We start from the raw sequence: 16,682 nt of genomic DNA on the forward strand, positions 1-16,682 counted from the left end.
AAGGCTGCAGTCTCCCTTCATTGTAGCACGACAATGGATGCTTCATCAACTTGTACAGCAAAACATGTTTGAGCCACCATAGCCAGAAACAAAGTCAGCGTCAGAGGACACTCTCCTGCTTAGAATCAACCTCCTTCTTCTCAGTCAGCAATATAACGCTAATTATGGGCTTACAAAAAAAAAAAAAACAGGCCATAACTTAAGTTGTCTTCTTTGAGCAATCCCGATTAAGCTCAGTGGACAGCACTCAGTCCTTAGCATACCCAACAAGTTTTGTTCACATTCAAAAAAGGGGTCGAAATGGTGTGACTCTGGTGGTGCAGTTAATGAAATGCTGACATTTGGCAGTTGAGCTGTTTTTTTCTGTTGACCGATGAAGGGTTTGAACCCAGAGTTGCTGTTTGTTGATATAATTTATTTTGTCTGAGTTTTTTTCTTTTCTTGAGTTTGTGTGAAATCAGTAAACCTGTGCAGGTGGTTGTCTCCTGTTGAACCAATAAAAGTCGTCCTGTGTCTTCTGCTGTAGGTTGAATTTACCTGAGATTAAGTTGATACAGGTGAAGATGAAAAAGGTAATCTGTGCTGTCTGATTGTTTTCCATCATCATCAACATCACCATCATCATCATCTTCACCATCTTATCTGTCAGTTCATCTATATATATTTTAATAAATTGTGTTCACAGCTTCAGATATTCATCAACAAGATTTTTAAGAAACTGACAAAGGATCCTGGAAGGTATGAAACCTGAGGAGAGAGAGGTTTGAGGAGATGGAGAATTAAGTCTTTTATCAGTGCAAACGTTGATTCTAGTATTTGATATGGCCCCACCCGCCACCAAAAATCCAAACACATAATTGGATGCTGCTGTTCATACTCACACATTAATCATCACAGAAACACAAAAACTAACAAAGATGTGCAAATATTACACTTTTATTGCACTACTTTTATTTTAAAGATTTAATTTGGCCTATTAGTTACAGTACTTGTGTACAATAATTTAAATTTGTTGCTAGGTTATATTATTATAGGTTATAATAAGCCACCCCACAGTATATAAGTTATTAAAATGACCACCGTTATCTGCTGCAGCATCAGTGTTATAAACACATTAGTTATTAAGGAAAATCTAAAATGTTGTTACAATTGGCCCAGGTCTCCCCTAACTGAAAATATTGAGTTAGTCTCTCAGAATAATGAGAGAAGTTCTGAAAGTGCCTGAAAATAATTATAAATCATCATTAAATCATTTTGAAAAAGTTGCTCATTAAGAGACTTACATTTTAAAATAGAATTAACATTAATTAAGAGACAAGATCTTTTTTTTGGTTTATAATGTAAAGAATTGTAAAATGTCACTTTTACGAGGTACAGACATCGACAGTGACGATGTGTTGTTGAATGTTTACATCAAAAGTTCATAAAGCCCACCCACTGTGATGATCTGAGTGTCTGGGAAACCTATTAAGATGGAATAAAAAGGTTCATGGTAATGCTAATTATGCGTTTGGGCTCTGTCATCTTCCAACATAAACAGGACCACATTATGTCATGTGCAGTGAAAGTACCACACTCCTTTTCAACTTAAAAAGAACTCTGCAGGCTACGTGCAGCTTGACCTTCGTTGCGGCTGCATGTGAGGATGAATTGCAAATTTCAGCCTGTGATCTCTCACTAACTGACTGACAGCCTCATCGAAGTGACATTTTACAATTCTTCATATTTTAAACTTCAACAGTGACAATGTGTTGTTAAATGTTTGCATCAAAAGTTCGTATAGCCCACTCAGTGTGATGATGTGAGTGACTGGGAAACCTATTCAGATGGAAACACTCACCCATTCAGTAGGAATACAAGGTTCATCGTAATGCTAATCATGTGATAAATAGAAGAGCCGAGGAGTCGTTTTCACACTATGCAAAACAGCTGAATGAGCGGCGCTTTGTGAAATATCGCTTCCATGAATCTGTTTAGACAGACAGTGACAGATCAAAAATAATAAAATCATAAAATCAAAATAATAATTAAAAAAGAAAAGATCTATGTAATCATTTCCAATATTCACAAGCTGTTTTTATTTAACGAAAGAGTCTGCTTCGGTCCATATTTTTTGGGGTCTAGTCTAGTCTTTGAAAAACATTTTCGCTGAGTTTAAAAAAAAACAGCACCATATATTACATTTATATAGCCATAATAAGGGCACACACACACACATATAAATATGTATATATATATATATATATATATATATATATATATACTTTATTTATTACTATATGACATCATTATCATTGCCATTGCAGATATCACTTTAATTTTCATGCAATTCTTTTAAATAACAAAACGCTGAAGCATAATATTTATAACCTATGATATGGTAGCCTGATAATCATTAAATATGCTCTGTGTGAGAAGCTCTCAGTAATAAGAGGAGCAGTAAACCGCTTCAGCTTCCACACTCACTGCTCCCCCTGGTGAATAGACAGACCATTGCAACTGGTTTCTACAGATAAAACTTAATTCCCAGTCGCCCTGTATTCTATACGTCATTGCGGGGGATCTCATTAGAGCTACGAGCCCGGCCAGGTGATGACAGGGACCTGTCACGAATTGGTCAGGGTTCTACCACAGGCCAAATGGAAATATGACTGGCTGCACCTGTATGTTTTATTAGTTTTTACATTTCTTTCTTTCTTTCTTTCTTCTTTTTTTTTTGGTTTCTCAGGTAATTTATTTTATTAAATTCTATGTTATTAAATGATTGAACCCTTTTCCGGTTTCTCATGTTATTTATGCATTCAATTATGTGCCCCATTTTGTTTATTTCTGCTGTTATTAATTTTGTCATATTTTATTTCTTTTTTTGTTCATAATTTTGCTTGGTTGACTGACTTTGTGTGGAGTCAGTAAACCTCTGCATTTCTTTGTCACCTACTGAACTGATGGAAATTCTCCTGTATTATAGGTTGAATTTACGTAAGACGAAGTTAATACAGGTGAAAATGGAGAAGGTAATGTACACTGTTTGATTTTTTTTCATCATCATCATCAACAACACCATCATCACCTCTGTAAACACTTTCTAAATATCAAAAGAAAAATTACAGTTATTGTTCTTTATGAATGTGGTTATAGGTTCAGATGTTCATCAACAAGAAGTTTAGGAAACTGACGAAGGATCTAGGAAGGTATGAAACATGATCAAGAGGAGGAGAAAGTCTTTTATAAGTGCAAATATTGATTTGGTTGCTCCACTTTAAAGCCAATAGCTATAGGTATTTAATGTGACCCTTACTAAAAAAAAATCCCAACACATGATTGGACACTGCTGCTTCATACTCACACATTAAAAGTTGACAGGTTGCAGATTTACTGAGTGATCTGGATCACCCTGCTGAGTTAAACCTGGATCAGGCCTTTACATCAGGCCAGGTTCACCATTTATTTCTGATCCATTGTCCCAGTTTGAGTTGCTGCCTCCTTATGTCTTTCCAAAAATGAATTTTTGGACCCTGATTATAGTGCTACCATCTAAGCTTTATGCATCATATTTTGTGAAGCAGCATTTTCACACAAATTCCAGTCATTGGTGAATGTCATATGTTAACAATGTATCATCTCACAGGAATTTTCAAAAACATATCTGAAAAAAAAAAACATATATAAAATGACACAAAAAATAGGGTTCTTACAGAAGCACATTGCTGCCACACCAGGAAAAACAAACATCAATATCATGTGATAATGTGAACATTTTTTGTTAAAACAAGATGTTTTTCACTTTTTTAAAGGATATTTTCATATTATAACAAGATATTTTCACTAAACCATACAACATTGTGTTATTACAAAAAAACCTGTGTCCATCTGCACATCATAAAACCTCTTAGATACCTTTAATGCAGATGTCATGAACTGTCAAATGTCTTGATCCTCTACAGCTTTCAAATATTAATGGTAAACCTGTGCAGCTGTTTGTCTTCTGTTGAACTGATGATAATCCCTCTGTCTGCTGCTGTAGGTTGAATTTACATGAAATAAACTTGAAACAGGTAGAGCTGGAAAAGGTAATCTGCACTATTTTTTTTTTTTTTTTTTTTAAAAAAAAAAGCATTATCATCATCATAATGATCATCATTATTTCTGTCTCCCTGAGCACCCAAACAGCATTTATTTGTTATAAAACATAAAAATGTGTTTACAGCTTCAGATGTCCATCAACGAGATGTTCAAGAAACTGACAATGTATCTGCGAAGGTATGAAATGTGAGGAGAAGGAGGAGGAGGAGGAGGAGGAGGAGGGGGAGATTTGAGCTGATGAAGAATATGAGGGGGAGGATGCCCAAGTCTATTGTCAGGGCAAACAAAGATTCCGTTTTTACTGCCTGCCCCGACCACTTCAAAATTCCCAACACAAGTGGACACTGCTGCTGTTAGTCCCACATTAACTGCTGACAGGTTTCAGGTTTACTGAGTGATCTGCTTCAACCTGCTGATGTCCATAAATCCAGTAGGAGGTCATAGAGGAAAGACATTGCAGAATTGAAGAAAAAAGATGCAGAACTTTCCCAAGAATCATCTCAGACCTTCATTTAGCAGTTGTAACTTTAGCAACTGGAATTCAGCCTGTGCAAGACCCAGCAACAGGGGTATGATCCCAGACTGCCCTGACTCCCCATCAATAAACTTTATGTAGCTGCTGTTACACAAGTTAGACAGAGTACTGCCACTGGCCACCTGCCCACTGTGACCCGCTGGCTAATTATTTTCTAATCTGTGGTCAGATCAAATTCAGTGCTTTGTAATGTTAGCTGATTAATTTGTTAACAGCAAGCTAGTTAGTATAATTGAGCCAATGGATCAAATGACGTAGGAACACTACAGACAGTGACGTTATTGAATATGGTTGAAGTTTATTTTCAGCATTCTATCATAATTGTGCCAGTCAATTGTGTTCAGTCTTTTGTGTGTCACATAACTGTTTTGACCAGTGCCCAGTTGGGTACTCACACATACAGAATGCGAGTGTGAGCAACAAGATGCTGACTGCAGTTCACGTGAGGGCCAAGTGTCTTATCAATAACAAGGCTTTTTTAGAAAGTTGGATAGTCAACCTTTAAATTCTTAATTTATAGTAAGCTTATGTTTATTCATTTTGAGTCTATTTAGGTGTTTTTCATTTTGATCATTTCTTTAAGGTTTTCATGTTTTATTGTGTTTTTTATTGATTTTTTTTTAAATTTAATTATATTGCTAATGGTTTGACTTCAGTTACCTGTGCAGCCATTGGTCGATTGTTGAAATGATGAAAATATTCCTGTCTTCTGCTTTTTTTTAAATTAAACAAAAATATTGTAAGTGATTTAACTTCAGTATACCTGTGTAAACCTGTGAAGTGATGAACATTTTCCTGTCTTTTGCTGTAGTTTGGAATTACAGCATCTTTGCCGCCATCCTCATCATTGTCATCCTCACCATCATTTGGCTGAGGCATCTGAGGAGGAGATGCTCAAAGAATTCTCGATGGAGTGGACGACAGAGCATCTGGAAAGGTATGTGATGCTGAAGTTGATCATAGAGCAGAAGGGTTGCAGCCTCACCTGAAGGAGAGCAAGGAACAGAGTTGGCACTAAATAAGATTAACTGTTGTGGTTGGAGCTTTCATTTGATGCAGATTGTGACTGTTTGTCTCCTGTTGAACTCATGAAAGTCCTCTTGTGTCTTCTACTGTAGTTCAGAGTTACCTGTGATGGACTCGACAGAAACTAGAGTAGGAAAAGATCAGCACGGTTTGATTTTGCATTACCATCAGCATCCTCATCATCATCGCAATCCTCATCACCACCGTCATCATCATCATCCTCGTCGTCATCATTATCACCATCATCCCCATGGCCATCAACATGGTTTGATTTTGCATCATCGTCCCCATCATCACCATCGCCATCGTCATCCTCATCATCATCCCCATCATTATGTTCATCCTCATCACCATAATCCTTATCATAGGAATCCTCATAACCTTCACGATCATAAACATAATCCCAGTCACCATCATCATCGTCATCCTCATCCACATCATCATAATCGTCATCACCCTCATGGTCAACAACATGGTTTGATTTTGCATCCTCTTCATTATCGCCATCCTCATCATCCTCATCACCATCCCCATCATCATCGTCATCCTCATCATCATCATCACCATCATCATCCTCATCATAATCGGCATCATCATAATCCTCATCACCCTCATGGTCATAAATATCATCCCAATCACCATCATCATTCTTATTATTATAATCCTCATCACCCTCATGGTCATCAACAAGGTTTGATTTTGCATCACCATTGGCATCCTCATCATCCCCATCATCCCCATCAACGTCCCCATCATCATCAGTATCCTCATCCTCATCACCGTGCCCATCATCATCCTCATCCTCATCACAAACATCCTCATCATCACACTCATCATCATAATCCTAACCGACTTCATGTTCATAAACATCACCCCCATAATCATCACCATCTTCACCTTCAACATCTTCCCAGTCACCATCATTATCCTCACCATCATAATCCTAAACAACTTCATGTTCATAAACATCACCCCAATCATCATCATCATCATCATCATCATCATTCTCATCAACGTCCCCATCATCACCCTCATGGCAATCAACAAGGTTTGAATTTGCATCACCATCAGCATCATCATCACCATCCTCATCATCCCCATCAGCGTCCCCATCATCATCATAGGCATCCTCATCATCATAATATTCATCACCCTCATGGTCATGAACATCATCCCAATCACCATCATCATCATAATCATCATCAACCTCATGGTCATGTACATCATCCAAATCACCATCATCATCATCATCATCATCATCATCCTCATCATCGTAATCTGCATCACCGTCATGGTCATGAACATCATCAACATCATCCTAATCAACATCATCATCCTCATAATCTTCATCACCCTCATGGTCATAAACATAATCCAAATCACCATCAACATCCTCATCATCGTAATCCCCATCACCCTCATGGTCATCATCACAGTTTGATTTTGCATCACCATGAGCATCCTCATCATCATCGCCATTCTCACTATCCACATCATCGTCCCCACGATCAACGTCATCGTCATCCTCATCGCAATCGTCGTCATCATCACCCCCATCATCATCGTCATCCTCATCAGCATAATCCTCATCACCCTCATGGTCTTCAACATCATCCCAATTACCATCATCATCCTCATCACCCTCATGGTCATAAACATTATCCCAATCACCATCATTATCCTCACCATCATAATCCTAAACAACTTCATGTTCATAAACATCACCCCAATCATCATCATCATCCTCATCAACGTCCCCATCATCACCCTCATGGCAATCAACAAGGTTTGAATTTGCATCACCATCAGCATCATCATCACCATCCTCATTATCCCCATCAGCGTCCCCATCATCATCATCGGCATCCTCATCATCATAATATTCATCACACTCATGGTCTTGAACATCATCAACATCATCCTAATCAACATCATCATCCTCATAATCTTCATCACCCTCATGGTCATAAACATAATCCAAATCACCATCAACATCCTAATCATCATAATCCCCATCACCCTCATGGTCATCAACACAGTTTGATTTTCCATCACCATGAGCATCCTCATCATCATCGCCATCCTCACTATCCACATCCCCATCCCCATGATCAACGTCATCATCATCCTCATCGCAATCATCGTCATCATCACCCCCATCATCCTCATCCTCATCAGCATAATCCTCATCACCCCAATGGTCATAAACATCATCCCAATCACCATAAGCATCCACATCATCATAATCCTCATCAGCCTCCTGGTCATGAACATCATCCACATCATCATCCCAATCAACATCATCAACATCATCCCAATCATCATCAGCATCCTCATCATCATAATACCCATGGTCATCAAAACGGTTTGATTTTGCATCACCACAGGCATTCTCATCATCATCGCCATCCCCACCATTCTCATCACCATCCCCATCATCACCGTCATCCTCATCCTCATTACAATCATCATCATCGTCATCCTCATCATCATAATCCTCATCATCCTTATGGTCATGAACATTATACAAATCACCATCTTCATCCTCATCATCATAATCATCATCCCAATCACCACCATTATCCTCACCATCATAATTCCCATCACCCTCATGGTCATCAACTTCATCCCAATCAACATCATCATCATCTTCATCATCATAATCCTCATCACCCTCATGGTCATCAACATCATCCCAATCACCATCATTATCCTCATCATCATAATCCTCATCAAGCTCATGGTCATGAACATCATCCACATCATTATCCCAATCAACATCATCATCCTCATCATCATAATCCCCATCACCCTCATGGTCATCAACATCATCCCAATCATCATCAGCATCCTCACCATCATAATTCCCATCACCCTCATGGTCATCAACATCATCCCAATCAACATCATCCCAATCAACATCATCATCCTCATCATCATCATCATCATAATCCTCATCACCCTCATGGTCATCAACATCATCCTTTCTACTATACATTGGAAATACCTGAGATGGACTTCGCACAGGTAAGTTATGTTTGATTTTTCAGCACCATCATCATCATCATTATTTTTGTCAACACCTTCTGAACATCCAAACAAAAATAAGTTGTTTTAAAAATAAAATTGTGGATACAGTTTCAGATATCCATTGACAAGATGTTGAGGAAACTGATGGACTATCTGCAAAGGTATGAAATGTGAGGAGAAGGTGGTTTGAGATAATAATGGATATGGGGAGAAGGTTTGAGTGGTAAGGTCAAATGAGGTAATAAACATTATAAGGAGGAAGGCACTGAGTCTATTATGAGTGCAAATATTAGTTTTGTGTTATTGCTCATGACTTTAAAATTGCCCCTCTGTGTAAGTGTAAGTGTAAATGTTTGTCTGTCTCTATGTATAAGTCTTGTGATAGTCTCGAGACCTCCTTCAGAGTATACCCTGTGTCTGGCACACTGACAGCTAGGATTGGTTCCAGCTGCACTTCACCCTATGAAAAAAAAAGTCATAGAAAATCAATGGATGGATGGATGGATGAATGGATGAATGGATGGATGTTGTTGCCCTTTAAGGGCACTATTTGTAGGCATTCCACTAGCAATGTCCACACCATCAAGAAGATGCATTTGAATGATTTATTACTGAAAAGAGATTGATGTGTAAGGCTTGAAACTCACTTCTAGTTCTTATGCTGGCTGTCTGCATTGTGGGGAGGCTTCAATAGGAAATCCATAAAAGCATTCAGGCATCCCTGACCCCCTTCTGGAACCTACACAGTAAATGAAGGAGCTGAAGATACAGGAGGAGAGAAAAAGCGTTTAGAGAGGGGCACAGAATGTGAGGGAAAATGCACTGGAGAGAGTTAGGTAGGAATTATAGCAGTGCTGGAAGTGGTCGGGTAGAGGTGTAGTCCTGCTCCTAAAATTCCATTAGATAGTGACCTGACCTCATAACAGATCTCCAATATCAAAATATCAAATGGCTATCAGAAACAATCAGTAAGTATTAATAATAGTTAATAATTATGTTAAACAGTGTGACTTAATTTACAGTAAATCATCTCCTGGGGCACCATTCCTGAAAAGGGAAAAATAATAGCCAGTTTATGATATTAGTCTCGTAAAATACACTATTAATGTGGAACTCTGATTAATATTTAAATTAATAACCATAACCAAAGTTGCCACAATCATCATAAAGGTTGAAGGATTTTGGAGTTCTTGACACAGCAGATGATGACTGTTCATTCACTCTTGTGCAATATTAAACAGACAGCAGGTATGATTCCAAATATTTTTATTTATAAAGCAAGTAAAGCAAACAAAACACACAAATTATGTCTGTGTGTGAGTGTTCGTGTGTGTGTGTGTGTGTGTGTGTGTGTGTGTGACACAAAGGCCAAACAAAACAAAATGGCTGGCGACAGAAAACTACACGATGGCTGAATCAAAGCTAAGCAAGCAAGCAAAACTTTATTTGTATAGCACAATTCATTCCAGGTGGAAACACAATGTGCTTCACAGAGCATATGCCACCATAGAGGTTGCCGTTAAAAAGTGTACAATGTACATGAGCACATAAGTAAGCACAGTTAAAAATAATAATAATAATAATAATAATAATAATAATAATAATAATAATGATAATGATAGTAACAATAAATGTGATTTAAAAAACCCACCAAAAGTGGAGATAAAATGAAATAAATAAATAAAGTTTATTATATTATAAATAAGTTTAAAACATTAAAACCATAAAAGTCAAAATAAAAATAATAAAAAAACAAATATTATTAAGACATAAGTAAAAACCATGAAATACACATAAAAATAATAAAAACCAGTAAAACCAGACTACTGAAAGGCATGGCTAAAAAGGAATGTTTTGAGTTTTGATTTAAAAGATAGAAATGTTGGAGCACACTTAATATGACTGGGTAGGCTGTTCCATAGTCTAGGAGCGTAGGAGCTAAACGCAGCCTCACCAATTTTTGTGGAGACCCTGGGAGTAACCAGACGGCCTGTCCCAGTTGACCTGAGGGGTCTACCTGGCTCATAAAATAAAAGCATGTCAGACAGATATTGAGGTGCCAGACAATGCAGGGCCTTAAAAACAAGTGCTAAAATTTTAAAATCAATCCTAAATTTTCTGGGAGCCAATGTAAAGACCTTAAAACAGGTGTTATATGCTCATACTTCCTTTTTTTCATTAAAACTCTAGCAGCAGCATTTTGGAGCAGCTGCAGTCGATGAAGATGCTTTTGAGGTATTCCTGTGAGCAGTGCGTTGGAGTAGTCTAGTCGACTGGAGATAAAAGCGTGGACAAGTTTTTCAGTGTCACTCTGGGATAAAAAGCTCCTTATCTTTTTAATATTTCTCAAATGATAAAAACCTATTTTAATTATGTTGCTAATATGGCTCTGGAAAGTTAAGTCAGCGTCCAGAATGACGCCAAGGTTTCTAACCTGTGTGACACTTTCCAGTGACAGTTTAAAAGATATTTCCTCACTGTGTGCCTTTGCCCCAATAACCATTATTTCTGTTTTGTCACTGTTTAACTGTAAAAAATTGCTGGACATCCAGCAATCGACATCCTTGATGCATTCATTAAGAGTATCAAGAAGGCTCAGGTTATCGGGAGACAGGGAAATATATAATTGAGTGTCGTCAGCATAACTGTGGTAGCATACATTGTGTTTCTTGATTAATTGACCCAGGGGCAACATGTACAGATTGAATAATAATGGACCTAAAATTGACCCCTGGGGAACACCACATGAAATTAAAAAGTTATTGGAGCTAAAATTCCCAAGAGAAACACTAAAATCACGTCCTTTAAGGTAGGATAAAAACCAGTCCAGTGCTGGCCCAGATAGGCCAACCCATCTTTCAAGCCTCTCAATTAAAATATCGTGATCAATAGTGTCAAATGCTGCACTAAGATCCAATAAAACTAAAAGACCCTACCATTGTCACTATTCTTTCTTAAATCATTAACAACTTTGACCAAGGCTGTTTCTGTACTGTGGTTGAAGCGAAAACCTGATTGGTATAGATCATAAATATTGTTGGCTGCTAGGTGATCGTTCAACTGCTTGTTTACGATTTTTTCAATAATTTTACTTAAAAACAGCAGGTTTGAAATTGGTCTGTAGTTGTTGATAATGGAGGGATCTAAAATGGGTTTCTTTAAAGGTGCTTTAACTATTGATGATTTTAGTGAACTGGGGAAAATCCCGGATTGTAAAGAAGTATTTACAATAGTTGAAATATCTTTAGAACATCTTTAAAACAGTTAAAAACACTTTTAAAAAAGCAGGTGGCAACGGGATCGACGGAAGAAGTTCAACAGCTGAGACTCTGAACCACTTTTCAAAGATCATCAGCACTGACTGGGGTAAAATTAGTTAAAATAGAAATGAACTGAGAAGGAGGCAGTATCAGGGGTGCAGAAATAATTGTGGGAATTTTTGCTCTAATATTCATTATTTTATTGTGAAAGGAGACTGCAAACTCCTCACACTTATCAAAGGAAATAAAATCACCTGGAATTGAAGTTTTTGACTTATTTAAAAGCTTATCTATAGTAGAAAAAAGAACCTTTGAGTTGTGCATATTATTGTCAATTAAGTTTTTAAAATATGCTTGCCTTGCTTTTCTAATTTCATAGTTGTAATTATACAAGAAATTTTTGTAAATATTAAAATGCACTGGGAGCTTAGTTTTACGCCATTTGCGCTCTGCCCTTCTGTAGTCCCTTTTCTTCTTCCTTATCAGTTCATTTTCTAACCAGGGACTCTTACGTTTATCAGGTAAGACTTTAGTTTTAAGAGGAGCAATATGATCTAAGACCAGCTTTGAGCCTTGATTAAAAGCAATAACCATGTCATCACAGATTGACATATCATTCGATACAGTATTTTTGTATTTAGTGGCAAAGATATCAGCTGAGTTTGCAGGCAAGTACCGCTTTTGTATAGTCTTGACAGAATTAGCCCTAACTGGGTTAGGGTAAAGCTGGCTTCAGATCAGAGGAGGTTTTGCCTGACCATATCAATCAATCAATCAATCAATCAATCAATCAATTTTATTTCTAAATAATATATATTTATATATACATATATGTATGTGTATATATATATATCTGTATATATATTTATCTTCCCAATGTCACAAATCACAATTTGCCTCAGAGGGCTTTACAGCATACGACATCCCTCTGTCCTTAGGACCCTCATAGCGGATAAGGAAAAACTCCCCCAAAAAAACCCTTTAACATGGGAAAAAAATGGTACAAACCTCAGGAAGAGCAACTGAAGAGGGATCCCTCTTCCAGGATGGACAGACGTGCAATAGATGTCATACAGAACAGATCAACATGATAAATTAACAGTAATCCGTATGACACAATGAGACAGAAAGAGAGACAGAGATAGAGAGAGACAGAGATAGAGAGAGATCCAGGACAGATGGTAATGATAATAGCTTACAAAAACATTAATTAAAGTAATAATATTATAATAATAATAATTACAGCTATTGTGGTACAGTATGTTGAAAGTATATATTAATATCTGATAGTATACATATGTAACAATAATCATATGTGTAACAGCAGCAGGAGGCATTAGGCAGGACCACTGCAGCAGCACAAACACACGTCACACTATCCAGGCACCGCTGCAATATAAGTTAACCTGCGAGACAGTGGAGCAAAAAGGCTCCGGAGAAGAAGCCGAGTTAGTGACATGCAGTACAGCCAAGTTAGCGAGATGCAGTAACAGGACATGAGTGTTAGCAAGGAGAGAGAGAGAGAACTGTCATTTGTTTGATGAACAAATGGATCAACATGCAGTCTTGGCCACCATTTCAGGTGGCAAGACCTAAAGGACAAGCTCTCACATGTCCAGTTTAGATCTTAACAAATGAGAAATCATCTGTGGTCCAGTGAATCCCAACAATAGCTTCAATTCATGAGCAAGAACCACACCATTAGCAAGATACATTTAAAGGATTTATTAATTAAAAATGCTTGGTGTGCAAGACTTGAAAATTGTTTATAGTTCTTATGCTTGCTCTCTGTGTCGTGGAGGAGCTTAGGTCGAGAATTGTCCATACAACCTGGGAATGACAGACCCCAAAACCTCCAGGTTTTTAAGACAAGATTGGAAGGATCTGAGATCTTGAGACCTGAATGACTGCAACAGTTATACACATGGGTGGGTCAGTGGCCAGTGATTTATTTTAGGTGTTTGATATTAAGTGTTCTAGGATGCCATTGCAAGAGGGCAAGGTAGTGGGTTCTGATCCTAAAGAAGAGTCCAGAATAATGAACACCATAAATGCCAGACTAGGAAGAAGTGTTGATGGAACTACAGAACTAAAACTAGTTACTCATCCTTATTCAGAGATGTAGAGAGAATCTGTTGGTGTAATGCTCTGGGATTTTGCAAGGCTCTTGAAGAATTTATAAATGATTTCACTTTCAAAAATTGAGATATGAGATCTGATAAGGTCTGAAATACAAGTATTTTGGCTTTGTCAAAGTGAAGGGTTGTGGCAGTTAATTAGGAGAATCTGAGGCAGCCAAAAAGCAAGTGGGAACATGGTTTCTGAAGATGGCACAACATGAAAACTCAGCATGAAGTGTGGATACAGACTAATGGCAAGTCTGTGGTAAAAGTAATAGGGTGAGAGTTTTGTACTGGCCGTTGACGTAGACATTCTCTGAGAAGTGAAGTTATCTGCTGATGTCTGAAGGCTATGCCCGAGCTCCAAGTGAGGAGAGTAAAGAAGAAACCAATGCCACTAAGCTAAACTTTGATGGCATATGTTTTTTATGGCCATCGCTGAATCAGCCATGGCCATGCTTCTCCACTCCTAGCAATTACTCCGGAGCTCTTGGGACCAAGTTGCTAGGAGTCAGGCTGGATATAAACAACTTCAAAAGCGCTTGTGATGGCCGCTTTCAAAAGCCACAACCCTTTCTCTGTGAGATTCATGAGGGTCATTGCATGGTTGATGGTGGCATAGTGAAGGAAGGAGTCTCCACTCTAAATCAAGTTATTAATGCTGGGAATGGTGCAGTTGCGGGATGCCATAAGATCAGTGATAATGCCGGAGTCATTGATTGACTGGTTGGTTGATTTAAGGCTGGCTGATTTTTTATTTCTTTTTTTTGCATTGAACAGAGATGGATAGTTGAGGGAAAATCTTTCTTTAAGCTTCAAGGTTAGGAAAGTAAAGTTGTCAGGGCATGCAAGGAAAACCTGGGCTCCACCATCAACTCCACTCTGTAGGGGAAATACCTATTTGAGAATGTTTGCACTTGTAATAAAATTTGGGGCACCACCCTCATAATGAGGGAAGCGACTAATCAAATTAATAGCTAATAGCTAATAGCTAATTATTAATTTGTCAGCACGCTTATCAATAATGAATCAATCTCAATATATGGGTTATGAATTCTCCATACAGTGATCTTAATTCCTGCTCAAAGGAAATGTCCACAGACAACAACTTGGCGATAAATGAAAATGTATTTAAGCTAAATGGGTAACAACTGAATAAACGAATGAGGAGAATAGTGAGAGAGTAGGTTAAGGTAAATTGGGAATGCAGGGATGCGCAAAATATTTATCTAATGAATCCTAAATTAAGGTTAAGATAATTAAATCTCCTATTCAACATCAGCCCTCACCTGTGAGGGTTGCCTCCCTTTTTAGCAGCAAATCATGCAGACGTTTCTCCTGGGGCCCCAGGCACTTTCACTTTCTCCTGGGGCCCCAGCCACTTTCACTTTGCAACTCCCAAACTTCCCAGCAGAATGACATCGGCTGGCGCACTGTGGAGGGGGAGCGGTTGAGCCTGTGATGTCCTGTGGGTACCCCAAAGTTGGTTCCCTTACGCTGCAAAAAGCCTTTGGGTTTGGCACAAGAACCACTGTAGCAGGGTGGCTGGCAGCCGCTGGGTTTGATGAATCTTTGGTTGAAGAGGCAGGTTGAAAAGGGCACTTGTCTACTTTGTTATAATTACTCGCTTATAATAATGGTGAAAACAATATCGTTGGCCGTTCGATATTGTTATCAAAGTTATTATTAAGGCGCACAAAAAAGTTGTGCGCCTTAATAATAAGGCGGGGGAGCGGTTGAGCCTGTGATGTCCTGTGGGTACCCCAACGTTGGTTCCCTTACGCTGCAAAAAGCCTTTGGGTTTGGCACAAGAACCACTGTGGCAGGGTGGCTGGCAGCCGCTGGGTTTGATGAATCTTTGGTTGAAGAGGCAGGTTGAAAAGGGCACTTGTCTACTTTGTTATAATTACTCGCTTATAATAACGGTGAAAACAATATCGTTGGCCGTTCGATATTGTTATCAAAGTTATTATTAAGGCGCACAAAAAAGTGGAAAACACTGGAGATAAAAGAAAACTAGATAAGCAAAACTTAAAAGTTTAAAATTACTTTGATCGTGAGAGTATAAAAGCATAACTAAGACATAAATACGGAAGAGGCTGAGATATGAAAGGAAACAAGAGAGAGGAAACAAGAGCGAGAGCGCACCAGAGCGCACATGTTTTAACGGGCCAAAGTGGGCGAATCTGACAAGGCAGTCTTCTTAGTTGTGAAACAGGCTTATTACCTTATTTCAAAACGAAACTTAATGCTTTCTATTATACGAGATCATATACTTTGACATGTTACGCACTATGGCCACATACTCTTCTCATTTTGGTCAAAATCGGTTCTTAACATCCAATTAAAATGAATACAATTATTATACCACGTGTATCAGCAAAGTACAGTACAGCCTAATTCAAATACACACACTCTAGACTAACTATAGTTGCAACATATAATGAAAAACAAAATGAGGAAACACATATGCATGAAAACAAGTTGATTAAAAACTGAACTATATTTTAACTCCAAATATATAATATCGATAAAATGTATAATCTCACTTCCAACAGACATTTCAATTTTGTCACACAGAAACATTTGGTAAAAGAGTGGAGGGCGCGACTTCCCCTGGGCAATGCG

The 16,682-nt window shown here is 38.1% G+C and overlaps 2 protein-coding genes and 1 long non-coding RNA gene across 3 annotated transcripts in view; all 3 read left to right on the forward strand.

The window, feature by feature from the left end:
• The first annotated feature begins 521 nt into the window (after nucleotides 1-521).
• On the forward strand, nucleotides 522-3,014 carry LOC144463630 (uncharacterized). The gene is made up of 3 exons (XR_013491684.1): nucleotides 522-572; nucleotides 686-738; nucleotides 2,969-3,014. It is a non-coding gene; the product is annotated as an uncharacterized LOC144463630 (long non-coding RNA).
• A 2,429-nt stretch (nucleotides 3,015-5,443) lies between these two features.
• On the forward strand, nucleotides 5,444-8,278 carry LOC144463557 (uncharacterized). Its single transcript, XM_078168296.1, has 2 exons — nucleotides 5,444-5,555; nucleotides 5,737-8,278. Exon 2 carries the CDS (start codon nucleotides 7,098-7,100, stop codon nucleotides 7,434-7,436), a length of 339 nt encoding a protein of 112 aa, XP_078024422.1. The 5' UTR covers nucleotides 5,444-5,555; nucleotides 5,737-7,097; the 3' UTR covers nucleotides 7,437-8,278.
• A 506-nt stretch (nucleotides 8,279-8,784) lies between these two features.
• Nucleotides 8,785-16,682, forward strand: part of LOC117253096 (uncharacterized) — a 56,756-nt gene continuing 48,858 nt past the window's right edge. Inside the window, exon 1 of the mRNA XM_078168295.1 lies at nucleotides 8,785-8,835. Coding sequence (XP_078024421.1) covers nucleotides 8,804-8,835 — 32 coding nt within the window. The 5' untranslated portion in view covers nucleotides 8,785-8,803. The remainder of the gene's footprint in view (nucleotides 8,836-16,682) is intronic.

Source organism: Epinephelus lanceolatus, chromosome 5 (genome assembly GCF_041903045.1).
Source record: "Epinephelus lanceolatus isolate andai-2023 chromosome 5, ASM4190304v1, whole genome shotgun sequence".
Lineage (NCBI taxonomy): Eukaryota > Metazoa > Chordata > Actinopteri > Perciformes > Serranidae > Epinephelus > Epinephelus lanceolatus.